At 25.9% G+C, this 16,050-nt stretch overlaps 1 protein-coding gene across 1 annotated transcript; it reads right to left on the bottom strand.

Annotated features, from left to right (window-relative positions):
• Positions 1-1,242: 1,242 nt before the first annotated feature.
• LOC100203183 (protein CFAP20DC) lies at positions 1,243-15,054 on the bottom strand. The gene is made up of 6 exons (XM_065790591.1): positions 14,827-15,054; positions 13,205-13,260; positions 6,749-7,315; positions 4,881-6,490; positions 1,747-1,778; positions 1,243-1,624 (listed from the first exon to the last, which is right to left on the bottom strand). Exons 2-6 carry the CDS (start codon positions 13,223-13,225, stop codon positions 1,524-1,526), a joined length of 2,331 nt encoding a protein of 776 aa, XP_065646663.1. The 5' UTR covers positions 13,226-13,260; positions 14,827-15,054; the 3' UTR covers positions 1,243-1,523.
• Positions 15,055-16,050: the final 996 nt, after the last annotated feature.

The raw sequence follows: 16,050 nt of genomic DNA, 5'->3' as shown, positions 1-16,050 counted from the left end.
TTTATCCACATATATTTTCGATTGGCATTTTATAATCAAAAACTATATTTAACATAAGTAAAAGTGTTACTAGTAGAGATGTCACAAATATGTGGTGATTTTTCGGTATTCGGCACTTTTTTACAATTCGGTATTCGACCGAATAACGAATACTAACATAGATTATAACAACAAAACGCATAAAAACGGATAACATATAACAACTTCTTTCATTTTATGATTTAAAAAAATAAAATTTGTACATTGCCTCCGGCGAATAATAAGAAAATTTTAGCAAGTTCTTTTAGGATAATTTTTTGCATTTGCTGAAATAGCTTATAAGGGTTTGCTGTCCAATACGATCATACAGTTTCATGCAAAAACTAATTTCAGTTGCAATTTGATTTCAAATCAAATGCGATTTGCATAGGCAGTTTGGTTATTTCCACATCTTTATATGTGGGCATATTATTTGTAAAAATTGGTTTGATTGTTTTCATTTACATTTCTTTTTCTTACGAACTGGCTTTAAATCATCACCGGTGCTTTTAGAAACCAGTAAAATCAATAAAAAAGGCTTGTCCCAAATATGTTAAACCATGCTTTAAGTTGTAGTGAAGATCACTACATTTACACGAGTTCTTTGTTCTTTCTTTATCTGTAGCAACTTCTGAAATTACCTTAGAAATGCAAGATATACTTGAGCTGGTTATTTTTGTAATCTTTTTGAAAGCTTTGAAGAGTATGATACTTTTGTACATAAATATAGTTAAAACAATTTGATATATAATAACTAAGGATAATAACAAAATAACTAAGTGTCCTCGAATATTAGGTGCTTCAGCCAAGTGCCTAGCCGATTTGGTATTTGGTATACGGCAAAATCACTATTCAACGTATTTTTACTTGTTTTAGAATAAATAATTCGAAAAACAAAACAAAACATTGTTATTGTTTATTACTGACGAGAGTTTTATTTGATCGCAAATCATTATGATCTACACAGTATTTTACAGTTACGTTTGTAATAACTATTACCTAAGCAAGAGATTGGGGTCTGTTTCATCTGAGAGGCCTCTTGTACCCCGTTCTTCCCTAAAGCAGGATTTTTTCAAAAGTATGGCGTCAGTCTTTATAATATTTATACTTTCATATTGTCAGTAGAGTTTTAATGAGCTAGAGAATAGGCAGAGTTTTGCCAATGCCCTTATCTTATGTACCCTTTATAATTTTTAACTAATTTTTGCACAAAAAAAAAAAGCATTTTTATTTTCTAGTCCTTCATTAATAAATACTTTAAATACAGTTAAAATATATACAACATTATAAAATCTTTATAAATTTTTCAATTGTGCAAAAACTATTTTATTTACAAATATGATTTTAAACATTTAAACATTAGAAAACGTTAACCATTTCAAACAAATCAAACACTATAAAACTAAAACTTTCTATTGTATATGGATAACTATGAAAAAATGGTAGTAAAATCATTAAAATAAATTAATTCATAAATTAAACATTGATTATAATAAATTAAAACATTATGATAACTCATAATATTTCTCCGTCTTCGGATCATAGTAGCAATTTAGTACCGGATCAAACAAAAGATCCAAGAATTCTTCATCTTTTCGTCCCAAAACTGAAATTATAGTTTTTAAAAATACAACCAGATTAGCCAACCAAAAATTTAAAATTTCTTAGAAAAAGATGGCCACCATTATATTAATAAAAACAAGAAACGAGCAAAATGTTTATACTTACTTGAGTTATTATTGAGGTCTTGATTTTTGCTCCTAAACATATTTACATAATATATATATATATATATATATATATATATATATATATATATATATATATATATATATATATATATATATATATATATATATATATATGTATAAATATATATATATATATATATATATGTATAAATATATATATGTATAAAGATATATATATTATAGAGAAAAAAAAGAGACCTTGGTACAGAAACGTTTTCGTGAGTAGCTAGGGTTAACTAGGGTTAACAAACCGAAACAAGTAAGTACCAATCATGGTAATACTGCAAGGAAATTTTTTTACAATGCAAGCTGCTCTCCTGAAATCGCTGGAGTAAATAAAAATTTGATTAAGTGACTTTACATAATTCTACAAGCTCTCTCCTTAGGTGTTATGATAAATGCAGAAAGTTTTGGTACATATGCTGCAGAAACTGCCCACATTTATGTGAGTAATTATACCTTGAAATATATGCCATTTTCAGTACACAAAACTTTACTTCGCGGAGAAAATATCATAAAACATTTTACAGTATTGCCTATTGGTCAACTTTCAGAAGATGCACAAAAAAAAAAAAAGAAAATGATTTTTAAAAAGTTCAAAAAGTATGTGTTTGTTTTTAGTCTAGAGTTTAGCCAAGCTCATATAAATGTTTTTTATATATATTTTTTTAGTATGAATACATTTTCCAACTAAATAAGCATTTTATGTATTTTTTGCTGTTTCGAATACTTTCAAAGTTTTTTTCATATAACTAAAAAGCACATGTTTATTTAAAAATAAAATAAAATACTAAAATTTTGAATTTTTTGATTTTTATTTACAAATTTTATACTAAAATTTTTTTTTATAAAATATATTTCTTTATAAGCGTCATATACTACTTTACATTTATCCAAAATTTCAACACTTAATCTATAGTAACAAAAAAGTTATTGATTTTTGATCCAAAACAGACCTTTATTTTCCACTGTGCAGCGCCTTAATTGGAACACTTGCATTTATTTTTGAAAAAAATGAATTATGGCTATATTTTGCATTTTTTTAGTAAAACGCCTTATTTTCTATGTTTAGACACATTTTGAAAGTTATTCCTCAAAAAAAAGCATGTGCACCATTGATTTAAAATTTTTTTTGCGTAATTTTTTTTCAGTGATCTAATTTTGTGTTCACGCTATATTGATTGCGCTGGGTAAACTATACTGCTAAGTTTATACGATTTTTTATGTTTAATTCGATGGGATTTAAAATGCAAAATAACAATATAAACTTATCTTATAAATTGCTGCGAGCATGGTGATGAAGTGATATAACAAAATAGTCCATAGTTTCCCTGATTGGAACTATAAAGTATTCCTTACTTAATCAGTAATAAAATCAAAGGGTTGTAGAAATAGTTCAAGCACAATTTAAAAATACTTATTACCAACCATAAACCTTAAAAATAATACTTTACTTAGTGATTTTTAATCAATAAATTAAGAGAATGTCATGAAAGTTGAAGCTTTAACACAGTTTTTTGTTTGTAGACTTTCAGTTTGTCAGGGTAATATTAATCCTATTATAAACTTTAAATGAAATGTTTAAATTTTCACTGTAAAGATAAAAATCATTTTAAATCAATTTTTGTTGATTTTAATGTTTTTTTTTTCAAAAACAACCTGTTCTGATTAAGGAATCAAAGTGTTCCAAATTGGGGAGCCAGTTGTTTTGATTGGAACAAAAGGGTAGCTTTGCAAAAACAAATTTATTTCCAATAACAGTACCATCATTTAAGTCAAATTATGGTTAAAAGTATAGTATGATTGTCAGTTTGTATTAATCCAATCATAAATGTTTTCATAGTTAAACCATCTTTGGTTAATAAAAATTTATTCCTAAAGTGTTATAATTAAGGCAACTCTGAACATTTTAAGAGTGTTAATGACAATTTTATCTTTCAACTAGAAATAAACCTAGAAGTGCTAATGTCATGCAAAAATATTAAATACAAAAGTGTTTCTAGAAGGAAAATAAATGTTTTAGTTATAAAAATAAACATTTAAATAAATATTTATCAAAAATAATATTATGAACTACTAAGGACTAGTATGGAGTATAAAAGTAGAAAATTACGGAGCAGATTTAAAAAAAGGAGTAAAAAGATTATTAAAACTACTTCTAGCAGTGTAAATCTTTTTTGGTACAAAATTAACCTTTCTCAATTTATACCACTCTAAAGTTCTTTTAGCGTTAAGTATGTGGTTAAGTACAAGGTCTAGTATGTGACTGAATGAGTGGCAAAAGTCGCTTTTGAAGGCACATTTATATATAAATTTGTGATGTCACAAAATCTCTACTCTTTTTTCCATAACTACAAATTACTTGCCATAAGAGCAATTTTTTGCCATATTTGTCCACAAGTTTGTATTTATACTTGTTGCTTACGCTGCTACAAACAAGTGAAGCATAATATTTGTCACCAGAAAGTTGACTAAAGTCACATTTTATGAAAGTCTTGTCATCAATTAAAATGCAACAATTCAATTTTGTCAAAACTTGGGTGTAAAGTTTTCTTGCTTGTGGTTTGGCAGGGAATTTTGTTTGCTAGAACACTCTGTGTATTTAATTAATCGTAAATACTAATTGTAGTATTTCTTTATTTTCCTTACCAAAAAATCAGAAATTTTTTACTTTTTATCTCTTTCTCTGTTAGACAAGCCTGGATTTCTTTCAAAAGAACAACAATCTTATTAACCATATATTTATTTATTTTTTTTATTTTTTTCTTCCTGATCATTTAGCTCCTTTGATGTATAAAGTCTTCTTATATCATTTTATAACACTTCCAATATTAGATTAGATATAGTTATTCTAGAGATTTTGAGACTTGTTTGCAGTTCCATGATGGATTTTCTTCATGAATGTGGAAGATTTTTTTCTGATTTCAAATTATTTCGATGACATTTTAATAAATTATAACTTTCTCTTTTTCATGTTTTTTGACAACTACTATTATTACATGATTAAAATACTATTATTGTTTTTTAATGTGTTAGTAATTTATTTTGAAAGTGGTCTTATGCTTTACCTTTAAAATGTCAAAAATAAACAAAAAAAGAGCAAAAATTTACCTTGATTGTTCACCAACTTGAGGAGTATCTGGCATAGCAGCTGATAAATCAAGACTTTTTATTTCGTCTTGATACCGATGGTTGCACATTAGAGGGCGCTCCGCAAAAGTTGTATCATCACTATCATCAGAAAAACCATCATCAGAGTCTACTTCTTTACTTGTTTGAAAAAATGATCCGAGATGTTCTTCAAGTTTTTTTCTAAGCATTTGTTTTGGAGACCAGTCTGTTTTTATAGGAAACTGAGAAGATTTATTTATAGAAGAATTTAACCATGACATTGTTTCAGATTCATATGACTCTCTAACAGGATTATATTTTGGTAATTTGTCAACTTTTCTTTGCAGCTTAGAATCTTTATGTTCTACATTTAGATTTCCTGGCAATATTTCTTCTGAAGTTGCTTGATTTTTATCATCAACTTGATTAGTTAACTGAGCAACATTGTAAGTTTTGTTTAGTTTTTCATTTTCTTCTTCAGTTTCAAATCTACTGTTGTGTAAAACTAAATTTTCTTCACTCAAATCAAGAATATTTGAATTATTTGATATTTGGATTTTATTAACATTTATATTTTTATTTGTATTCTTTAAATCTTCTGAACTGTTTAAATCTTCTGAACTGTTGTGTTTGTTAGATATGTTAGTGTCATTAGTATTTTTATCTACTGAGCAGACAACTTGAGTAGATAAATTATTTTCTTTTGAAAACATTATAGAGTTCTTAGAAGACTTTTGGATTGCACACTCTGCTGTATTTTCTAAACAGGTCTCACTATTTTTATGACTTCTTTGTGTTGAAATAGAATGTGGTCTCGACGAATAAAGTAAATCACTGTTTGTGCTATTGCTACAACTACTATGAGTCAATGCATCATTACAGTTGCTTTTTAAACACTTCTGAAGGTAGTCATTTTCAAAAATATCATCTGCTATTAACAAAGTGGAAAAAGAATGTTCTTTTGTCTGAGAAACACTCTTTTTAATATCTGGAAGTATAGTTAATGATTTGCTACGAAATTGTTTGTTTAAAGTATTTTCAGAAGATTTTAACTCGTTATTAAATAATGAGACTGAATTGGATGGTATTTTGAACTTTTGTACTGCATTTAACATACCATTTTCTGAATTACAACTAGATTCTCCTCTTGACCTACTGTCTGCACTTTTTGACAATGCAGGTAGAGGATTTTTTGCCTTTGTGGCAGCAGACAGATCAGCACTTTTTACACGTGGTCTACGAACTTTCCCAGCAACCTCCTTTGGAGGTCTAGGTTGAATAAACAACTTTGTAGAAGAAACAATATTATTAGAATAAGCAGTTTCTTTGTTTTCTTCTGGAGCACTAACTTTTTTTGTTTGATTTATTCCAGAAACATCAAGAGCAAAGGCTTTTAATGGATGTTCAGTAAGACTTCCTATACTTTGATTACGAATGTTTGAGGTTTTAACTTGTCGATCTGTAAAAATTTCACCTGCAGTAGACTCACTTTGATTACGGATTCGATAACCAAATGCAAGATGAGAGTTTGATATATTGATATGCAAATTTTTTTTTACTGAACTATTTAACTTTGTGTTGCTTTCAATAAAACTGAAAGAATCAATAACCTAAACATACAATATATTACATGAAATTAATAACCAAAACATACAATATTTTATATGGAAACAATAACCTAAGCACACAAAATATTACATTGAATCATTAACCTAAACACACAATTTATTATAAGGAATCAATAACCTAAACATACAAAATATTACATGGAATCAATAACCTAAACATACAAAATGTTTAATAGAATTGAACATTTTTTTTTGGAATTAAACATTTAAAATAAATAAAAGATTGATTTGGAAAAATACCTGTGTGAAAATATCAATGTCATCTGGTAAACTGATATTCTTAGGCATATCTTCAGTGCAATCTGGTCTTTCTTTTAATGTGAATAATCTTTTTAGTCTACAATTTGCTGATAAAACTATGCTATCAATAACTGAAAATCTTGATCCTTCAAATGAACTCATGACAATTTTTTCAAGGTCAAAACATAAATTGCACCATGAATTAGCTTTTACAAAAGAAAGCGGCAACTTTGCATAAAGTGGTGTAATAACTACCTCTCGATTATTGCTTGAAAAGATAATTCTTTTCTTACAACTTAGTTGATTGAGTATTGTGATTTCTACAAATAGAGATCTTTTACTGTAAATAAAAAGTTGAAACACCAGATATTGTTGAGTTGCATGAAGACTTTGTTTGCTACTCTTTGGGAATGATATATGTGTTGTCGCTGACTCACCTTCAATATTAATTAGGTATGATCGAATTTCATTGCAAAACTCTTTGGTTACACCTGATGATGACGAAACTTTTAATTTTGAAAGTGGATCTTTACCAACAACAGCAAACAATTCAACAAAAGAACCACCCTAAAAACCATTAAAAATGAAAAAAAAATTAACAACATAAAAAACAACTATAAAAAATAATTTTTTTTTTAAAACTACAATATAATTCCTAAGGAGATTTCACACAATTACTAATCACATAAAAAGCATCATGTTTAATGCTGGTAATTAGGTAGTTATGCAACATTTATAGACTGAATATAAAAATCTTAATGGTGGTTAGAAAGAAAGTGAAAATGAGAGATTCAGAAAACTAAATTCCTCAAGATACTTTTCTAATTTTGGTACAGGAATTTTGAATGTTGTTCAATGTTGAAATGCAAAGCAACAGGGAACAATTTTCAAAAATACTCTTGAACAAACCATTCCTAAATGATATATATTTTTTTTAATTTCATTTTTTCTTTTTTTATTCTAAAGTTTTAATTTTTTTTTATTCGTTCTTATTATACTTATAAACAAATAAAGTTAAAATGTAAAGGAATATAACTTAAATTAAAGAAAAAAAAAAATCTGATTTAAATAAAAACAGAAAGTGAACTTAAAAAAATGAAATTAAAATTTTTGATGGTTTTTAAGTACTCAACCTAAAAGTACTGCATTTAGAATGCAACCCAATATTTGAGGAATAGATTATGTTGAACTTTATTTGCTAGAGGCTGGAGAAAAAAAATAAATTTTTAATCTAAACAAATAAGTACAAATAACCCATAAAAAAAAATAAACACATTTGCTACTTTGGTGGTTATCATAAACTATTTGGTCTGTTGATGCACTTTATACAAGACCAATTTTCAGTTCAGCATTGAGAGACAACTTGACTTACCAAAGGAGTTTTTACATTTTAATAATACATAATTTTAAATTTTAATAGTTCAATAAAAAAAATGTTAAAGAATGTATTTGATGGCCACAACCTTTAATAAGTAACTTGTTCAAAGATCAACTACAATCTAAGCAACTCATTCATAAAGCTCATGGCTTGATTTAATTTGATAAAGCTTTTCAAATTGTGTATGTTGTCGAGTATCACACTAAACTTTTACTAAAAGTTTATGATCTACTGTATTAAATGCTTTAGTAAAGTCAAGGTAAACCAATCATAATTAATCATAAAATCCTCTGTTTAAAACAATTGGTGATTATATCTATTCATTCAAGTAAATTTATGACTACTTAATTGTGTTTAGTGAACCCTAGAACATAGAAGAACATAGAAGTTGTTCTACAGTGTGTAGGTTATCTAAATTTAAATATCTGATTCCAGATGATTAGTTTTTGTCTAAGAAATCTAGTTTTATTTAGACATTAGATTGTGAAAAGATTACTGATGGATTTAAAGTGTGTTTATTATATGTTCTTGGTGATTTACATTTTTGTTTATTGATTCCGTTATAATTTTCTTTATTTGTCATTTATTTTTATGATACAAATCAGAAGCTGACTTCATAAGAAAATATTTTTTTTTCTTTTAACTAGCTGCTTTTTTGATAATGTGCCGATCGGCAGATTTTTTGTTTATTTTATTAGAATTTAAATAAATTTTTGGTATATGAATACTGATTATATTTTTATAAACTTTTATAATAAATTCTAGATTTTGACTTAATAATAAAACACCATTTTATTATTAAGTGGTTTGTGGCAGTTAGTGCTGTTAAATGCTTTGTTTAGATTCGAATAGTTACCTTTTTGATGCGTTTTAACAATTTTTGTATGGTGTAGGTGTTTAGTCTATTTAGTCTTTTAGCTTTAAGTCCCAGGTAAAAATTGAATGATATTGGACCGTATTAATTGTGTATATTTTATTTAGATCATTTCTGATTATCAGATCAAAGATGTTGTTATTAAGGATTCTAGAACTGATTGTACTAAATAATTTGAATTGAGAATATCTAAATATTCCATTCTAGATTGACATAAACAACTTGACCGTTAATGTCACAGCAGTTGAAATCACCTGTTATTAAAATACTTGAAAAGCATTGTGGTTTAAATAGGTGGGTAGTGGTTCTTATGGAATTATTATTTCCAATTTTTACTTGGTGATTTGAGTGCAAGGGTTTGTACATACACCAATAAGGATATTTTCTGCTTTAAGTTTGATTTCACAACATTTAGATTTAAATGTAGAGTTATTTGTTTGTTCCAAATGTGGTATAGTGGTAGAGCACACACTTCATAAGCAAGAAGTTCCGAGTTTGATCCTCACCATATACCTGATAGTGCCATGCTCAACTTGTTTCTCTACACAGCGGCCTTGTTTGTCAAGGTTCGTGTTTCCGAGTTAAAGAATTGAGACCACAAAAAAAAAGTCGCCTACTTAACTATAGTGGTCCTCTAGGCCTTGGGGAGGTGAATAACATATAGAAATGTATTTCTTGTGATTCTTTTCTTATGTAAATCTTTTCTTATGCAAATCATTACACCTTTACTCATTCGATTTGATTTTTGTTGTAACTAATGTAGCTATGCAAAAAAAATAACAAACTCATCAAACCAGGATTCAATTATATATATAATATGCGATTGGTTTTCTTTAGTTAACATCAATTGAAATTTGTCCCATTTGTTGTTTAGAGAGATTGCATCAAAATTGAATAAGTGTTTAGTAGCTGAAAACCTTAAAACAACAAATTTAAAATGATTAACAATGATTTAAAAATTATTCTAGATTAATTTACTATGAATTAAATTGTAAATTGTAATGTAGGCTGTCAAAACCAGAATTAGTTACACAAACTCTAGCTTGTGTAACTAATTTTGGTTTTCTCAGCCTTTGTCTGGTTTAATAATAATAACAGCCTAGGTTTAATAATAATTAATACTATGAAGTTAGGTGTTGTTTGGCCATGATGCAATTTCCTTGATGATAGTTTTAATAGTCAAATTTATCTTGCCTATTCACCAAACTACAACAACTAATATGCTCAGCTTATAGAAAGACTTCTCTTATGAAATTTTTTTCACAAGAAATACAAATTAATGTTGACTCAGAAAGATTATTATGTTTAAATAGCTTCCAAATAAAACTTTTATATCTTTTATATATATTGACATTTTAAATTAAACAACATTTTTGAATGCTTATTATAGTACCATTGGTGTAAATAATAAACCGAGTCTGTATTTTATTATTTAGCAAGATAATTTTCCAATACCCTATTTTGGTGCCTTGCCAAGACACCAAAATAAGGTATTGGAAAACTACTTAAAAAATACTATTGACAAACACCTTTGATGAACAACATAAATTTAACAAATACAGGACAAAAACTTGATTAAGTGTATTCAAAATTGAACTTCCAACCAGATTTTTTCTTTCAAAAAAAAATCTGGTTGATTAAAGCGCTTATCTTTGACATTAATAAAAAATAAAGTTAAAGTTGAAACTATATTTTATTGTTTGGGGTTTCCTTTTTTTCATGTCAGGTATAATAAAAAAAAAAAAAATTTCAATGATGACTTGCTGTTATTAATAGAATTTTTATAACTATAAAAAGCTTAATCTCTCCATTAAACTCCATTAGTTTAACGGAGAGATTAAATCTTTGAGTTGTTAAAAACAAGTCGCTCTAATAAAATCTAAAAACAAACAAAAAATTTTTTTGGTAATAATAAAATACAAAAATAAATTTGTCTGTGAAAACAAAATTTTTTAAATAAAAGTGGTTCTTTAAGCAAAGTCAGATCCAAGTTTAGTTACACTTATCATTTTGTCAAAAATGACATCTGAGAACTGAAACGCTTCATAAACTGAAATGCAGCAAAAACGTTTTATTATAACCGCAAATTAAGGGAAAACCCAAGCTTGACCATAAATTAAATTTAAAAAAAAAACCTATACAGTGAACACACCATTCATTAAACAAACCAGATATTTTACGAGAGAAAACTAAACATAATCGTAAGCCTAATATTAGATTTAGAAATAAAAATAAGATGGCGAAGTTACAAAACAGCTGAAATTTTTTTTGTTAATATCTCAATAAATAATTGGTTTAGGTAAGTTTAATTAACTCTAAACTTATTTTCTAAGGTTTATTTAAGACATGAACACAGTCTTGGCGCTTTAGGACCCCTTTAATGAGATATCAAAGTTGAGGGGCAAAAAATTTTTAGAACTTTTTCCTATAAATAATAAAATAATGATAACGATAAATAAAAATAAATAATAACGAACTTTACTTCTAAACTCACATTCAAAATTGCTTCAGATCGAGAACATGAGATATAAGAATGAAGCTAAATGCAGCCTGTGTTGAATCATTAGTAAGCAGATAACTAATTGACAATTGGTAACAAAGTTACATTCTCTAATTTTTAATTAAATATTAAGTAAATAAACTTAATAATGCAGTAAATCATTGCTGTATTATTAAATACTATCTTATATTTTATTTTTATTGTAAAATAGCTTTATCTCAATTAGTTATTTTGTCACGAAAAAAAAAATAGTCTCAATACGCAACATCATGTCTCAAATGTTTTTTTTTTAACTTTATAAAGTGTAACCAATTAAGATGTAACGTAACGTAACTAATTCTAGATTTGAGACATAACTAAAATACGTCTCAAACATAGATTTTTTTAACGTTATGTTACATCTTAATTTGTTACACCTTAAAAAAAAAGACATAATGTAAAAAAATTTATATTTGTGACATATTTTGATTACATTTTAATTCTTAAATGTTTTATGTTATGTTATGTCCCGATTGGTTATACTTTTAAAGGTAATAAGCTTAGATTGCTTAAGTATCGTAAGTTATTTTAACTTTTAAAGGTACTTTTTAAAAGGTACTTTTTTTATATTTTTCATTACATTACATTTAAACCTTTAAAAAGTATTTTTTTAAACTAACCCACAAGCGTGGATTAATTGTTTTTAAAAACCTTTTTAATTACAAAAGTTTTGAAAAGCGTGTTAATGCGTTTTCAAAAATCAAATACATAAATAATCAAATACTTAAATAATATTGCTAATAAAACAATATTGTTAAATACTGTAACTCATGAGTTACGGTACCTAATAATGCGTTAATAATACAGTATTTAATAATGCATTAATTATGGTGAATAATACAAGCATAATATTTCATGAGTTTTTATAAACCCACAAACAAAAATGTATACAAAATGTCAGCATTTTTTATGACATATTTACGTAGAATATGTTAATTAGCTTTAGATAATTATTTGTATAATTTGCAACATTCTAACATGTGGTGCAATATCTGTCAACACTCTATAATCTATCTTACCAGCTTGATTTCTCTCTTTCACTAAGTCATTTCTTTAAATCTAAATTTCTCTCTCTCCCTATATATATATATATATATATATATATATATATATATATATATATATATATATATATATATATATATATATATATATATATATATATATATATATATATATATATATATATATATATATATATATATATATATATATATATATATATATATATATATATATATATATGTATCCTAAAAAAAAACATTTAATTAGAAAGATACCATAGGTTGCAATGTTATGTCTCATTAGGTCAAAATGTTACGTGTTGCTACGTAATATGTTATATCTCAGTTATATAAAAATAACGGACATTTTGTGCATAGCGTTACGTTACAGTGTTACGTAAAATGTTACCTCTTGGTTACATAAAAATAACGGACATTTTGCATGTAATGTAACAAATCTCGTTTTCGCTACAATATGTAACGTAACTTTAAAATGTTATAGGGAATATAAATGGACCCTGACAATATCCTAATGCATATGTACAAAATTTGAAGTAAATTTCATATGTACAGAATATGAAGTAAATTTAAAAATTTATAACACAATGAATAATTATAAATATTAGATTATATACAGAATTAAAAAATTAAAAATATTAACCTGATAATCATTTTTAAACATATTTCTTTCCAAATGTTTTAGACATGGTAAATTTTCTAAAATAATATTGTTTATTTAAAAAATAAATACTATAAAAAATATTCTATATCATAAAACTAGAATGAAACTGAATTAAATATTAAAAACAGATAACAAATTAGTTAATCTATTCTTCGTCAACTCTTTTTCTCATAACCTTCTGATAATTCTTAAATGACTTCTTTTTGATGATGATCATGATCCCAGCACCAGATTACTTTAATACACATAGGCATGGAATTAGTATGAACTTTTAGACTGGCTTTTTAATTCTTATACAGACATAACTTTCAAAAATTTTTACAATTCGAGACATCCAAGAAAATTATCCTCATTTTTAAAAACACCTTGTGAGACGTCAAACAAGGTTGCCAAAATTCAAAATTATTTAGTGATGTTAAGAAAGATTTCACCATTTTAAAAACACTTAGTGATGTCCAAGAAGGTTAACATCATTTTTTAAAACACCTGAATTCCAATTCCCTCCCCCCCCCCAAAAAAAAATGTTTCTACTATACTTAAAAGACAGGGCTCAATTATTTTTGGCAACAAGTTGTTGGATTATAAGCACCATATAAAAAAGTGATTATAGAAAGTATTGATGGAGACAGGATTTTTAATAGTCTGTATGAATATATTAAGTAGACAAAAAGAACAAACAAAACAGTTTTCTGATTCAAAAGGTGAACTTTTGAATCAGAAAACTGTTTTGTTCAGACTTTTTATGACTCAGGCGTGAAAAACTGATAATCTTAACAATTGTTGAGTTTATAAAAAAAACAGATTAGAAATAAAAGAAATTTTTAAATTAATTTTTTCTTAAAAGTGTTTCTTTAACAAAAGCAACAAACATTTTATTCCAGCAAAGTTTTTGCTGGAACTCCAGTAGCAATATTAAAAATATTATATACAGATTATAATTATATATATATTATATTATAGATTATAAATGTTATATTATAGTTTATATTATAGATTAGTTCAACCAAATAGTCTTGCATTTTAAAATTTTAATTGTTTAATTTTAAATCATCATCATTTAAATCATAAATGATAATTATAAATTTTTTCAAAACTATTTTATGCAGACACTTGAATAATGAACTTGACGTATTGCTATCCAATAGACATAACTGTTGCACAGTAATAATTTTATTTTTTAATCTATCAATATTAAATTATTTTTCAACATTATTAAATCTAATTCATTCTTGAAATCTTTATACAACTATACTAAACTTTATATAAATTTATAAAAAATTATTTACAAATTATAAAAACAAAACAGTCTTTTTTTACGAGGTACTAGTAAAAAAATTTAATTACATCTATAATAAGTCATATATAAATTATAAAAACACTAGAGATAAAAAGATACTAATTAAAATGTTATCTCAAGTTTAGTTGTTCTTAAAATTAAACAATTTTTTAATATCAAAAACTTTGAATAACTTTTGTTAATGGTTATTAAGAATCAAGCAAAAATGTTAGCTTTTTTATGTGTCATTTAACTTTATAGTAATTTAAATGTCATGATTAAAAGATTGGGTTTTTTTTAATGTAAAAATATATTTATTACTTACCGATATAAATATATGTACCCAAACACTTAAAAATATGTTTGGATTTTTGTCCCTTTCAGTCTAAACAAAACTTTATCATCCACCAGCATAAACTGATAAAATGTTAGTAACCATCAAAATGAATTTTATTTACACCCTTTAATGAAAAATATATTTTTTCTTTGAATTTAAAATGAAAAGACAAATTTAAAAAGTTACTACACCAAATATAAAATAATTTTACATATTACTAAATTAATAATACATAGTATTATTATGTTTTTATATAGTAAAATGTTAAACCACTAAAAGATAAGCTATTTTATTTTTAATTTAATAGCAACCACACCACATGTTTCTTAAATAATAGTTATTTATAATAACTATTGATATAAATACATAAGTATGATTTAAATACATATTGCTAATATTATATTTATTTGGTGTTATAAATGTTGTCTGGACAAAAATGTGCCGTATCACTAAGAGTAATCTCGGTTAATTGAAAAGTCGATTTTAAATAACGGATTAGGCTTCAAACTAAAGTAGTGTCGGCCGATTTTAACGATTTTAATTATTGACGGTTTTAACATTATAACATAGATACAAAGAGGTGAACTTTTTCAGTAAAAACAGTAAAAATGGTAAATGCACGAAAAACATCGATGTACCATACTGTAACATACACATTGTTACACTAAGAGTATTTTTTTACACTTACACATTGTTACACTAAGAGTATTTTTTTCTTTTTCGTGCATTTATTATTTTTACCGTTTTGACGGAAAAACCCTTGTAATACTACTTAGCCGTTTTTCGTTATTTAATATCGTGAATTTAAGCAACGAAAAAAACAATATAGATAAAGTGGAGTTTACCCGGTCGTTTCTCGTTGCTCGTTGCTTTATATGAAGTGAAGTTTTACAGTAACTAAAGTTTTAAAAAACATTTAATATTGTGATATTATGGTAAAAAGTATAAATCTTTTAAGATTTTAAGTTTATTGAACAAAATGAGAGCGCTACGGCGTAAAAAATCATTGTGTATTTATTGCTAAGGCTTCATTTTTTAAAGAATCACAAAAGATAGTGCTTAACTTTCAAGAAAGGTGATTAAACAAAGTTACCACAGAAAGGTGATTAAACAAAGTTACCACAGCCCCTAGTAACCCATTTTCCCCTTCTTTTTTTTTAAATAACCTGAGTAATATTGGGAATATGCATTAAAAATGAGCATTTTTTTAAA

This window comes from Hydra vulgaris, chromosome 02, assembly GCF_038396675.1.
Source record: "Hydra vulgaris chromosome 02, alternate assembly HydraT2T_AEP".
NCBI lineage: Eukaryota > Metazoa > Cnidaria > Hydrozoa > Anthoathecata > Hydridae > Hydra > Hydra vulgaris.
Note: the sequence above shows the minus strand (reverse complement) of the source record. Positions and strands in the feature narration are given on the sequence as shown.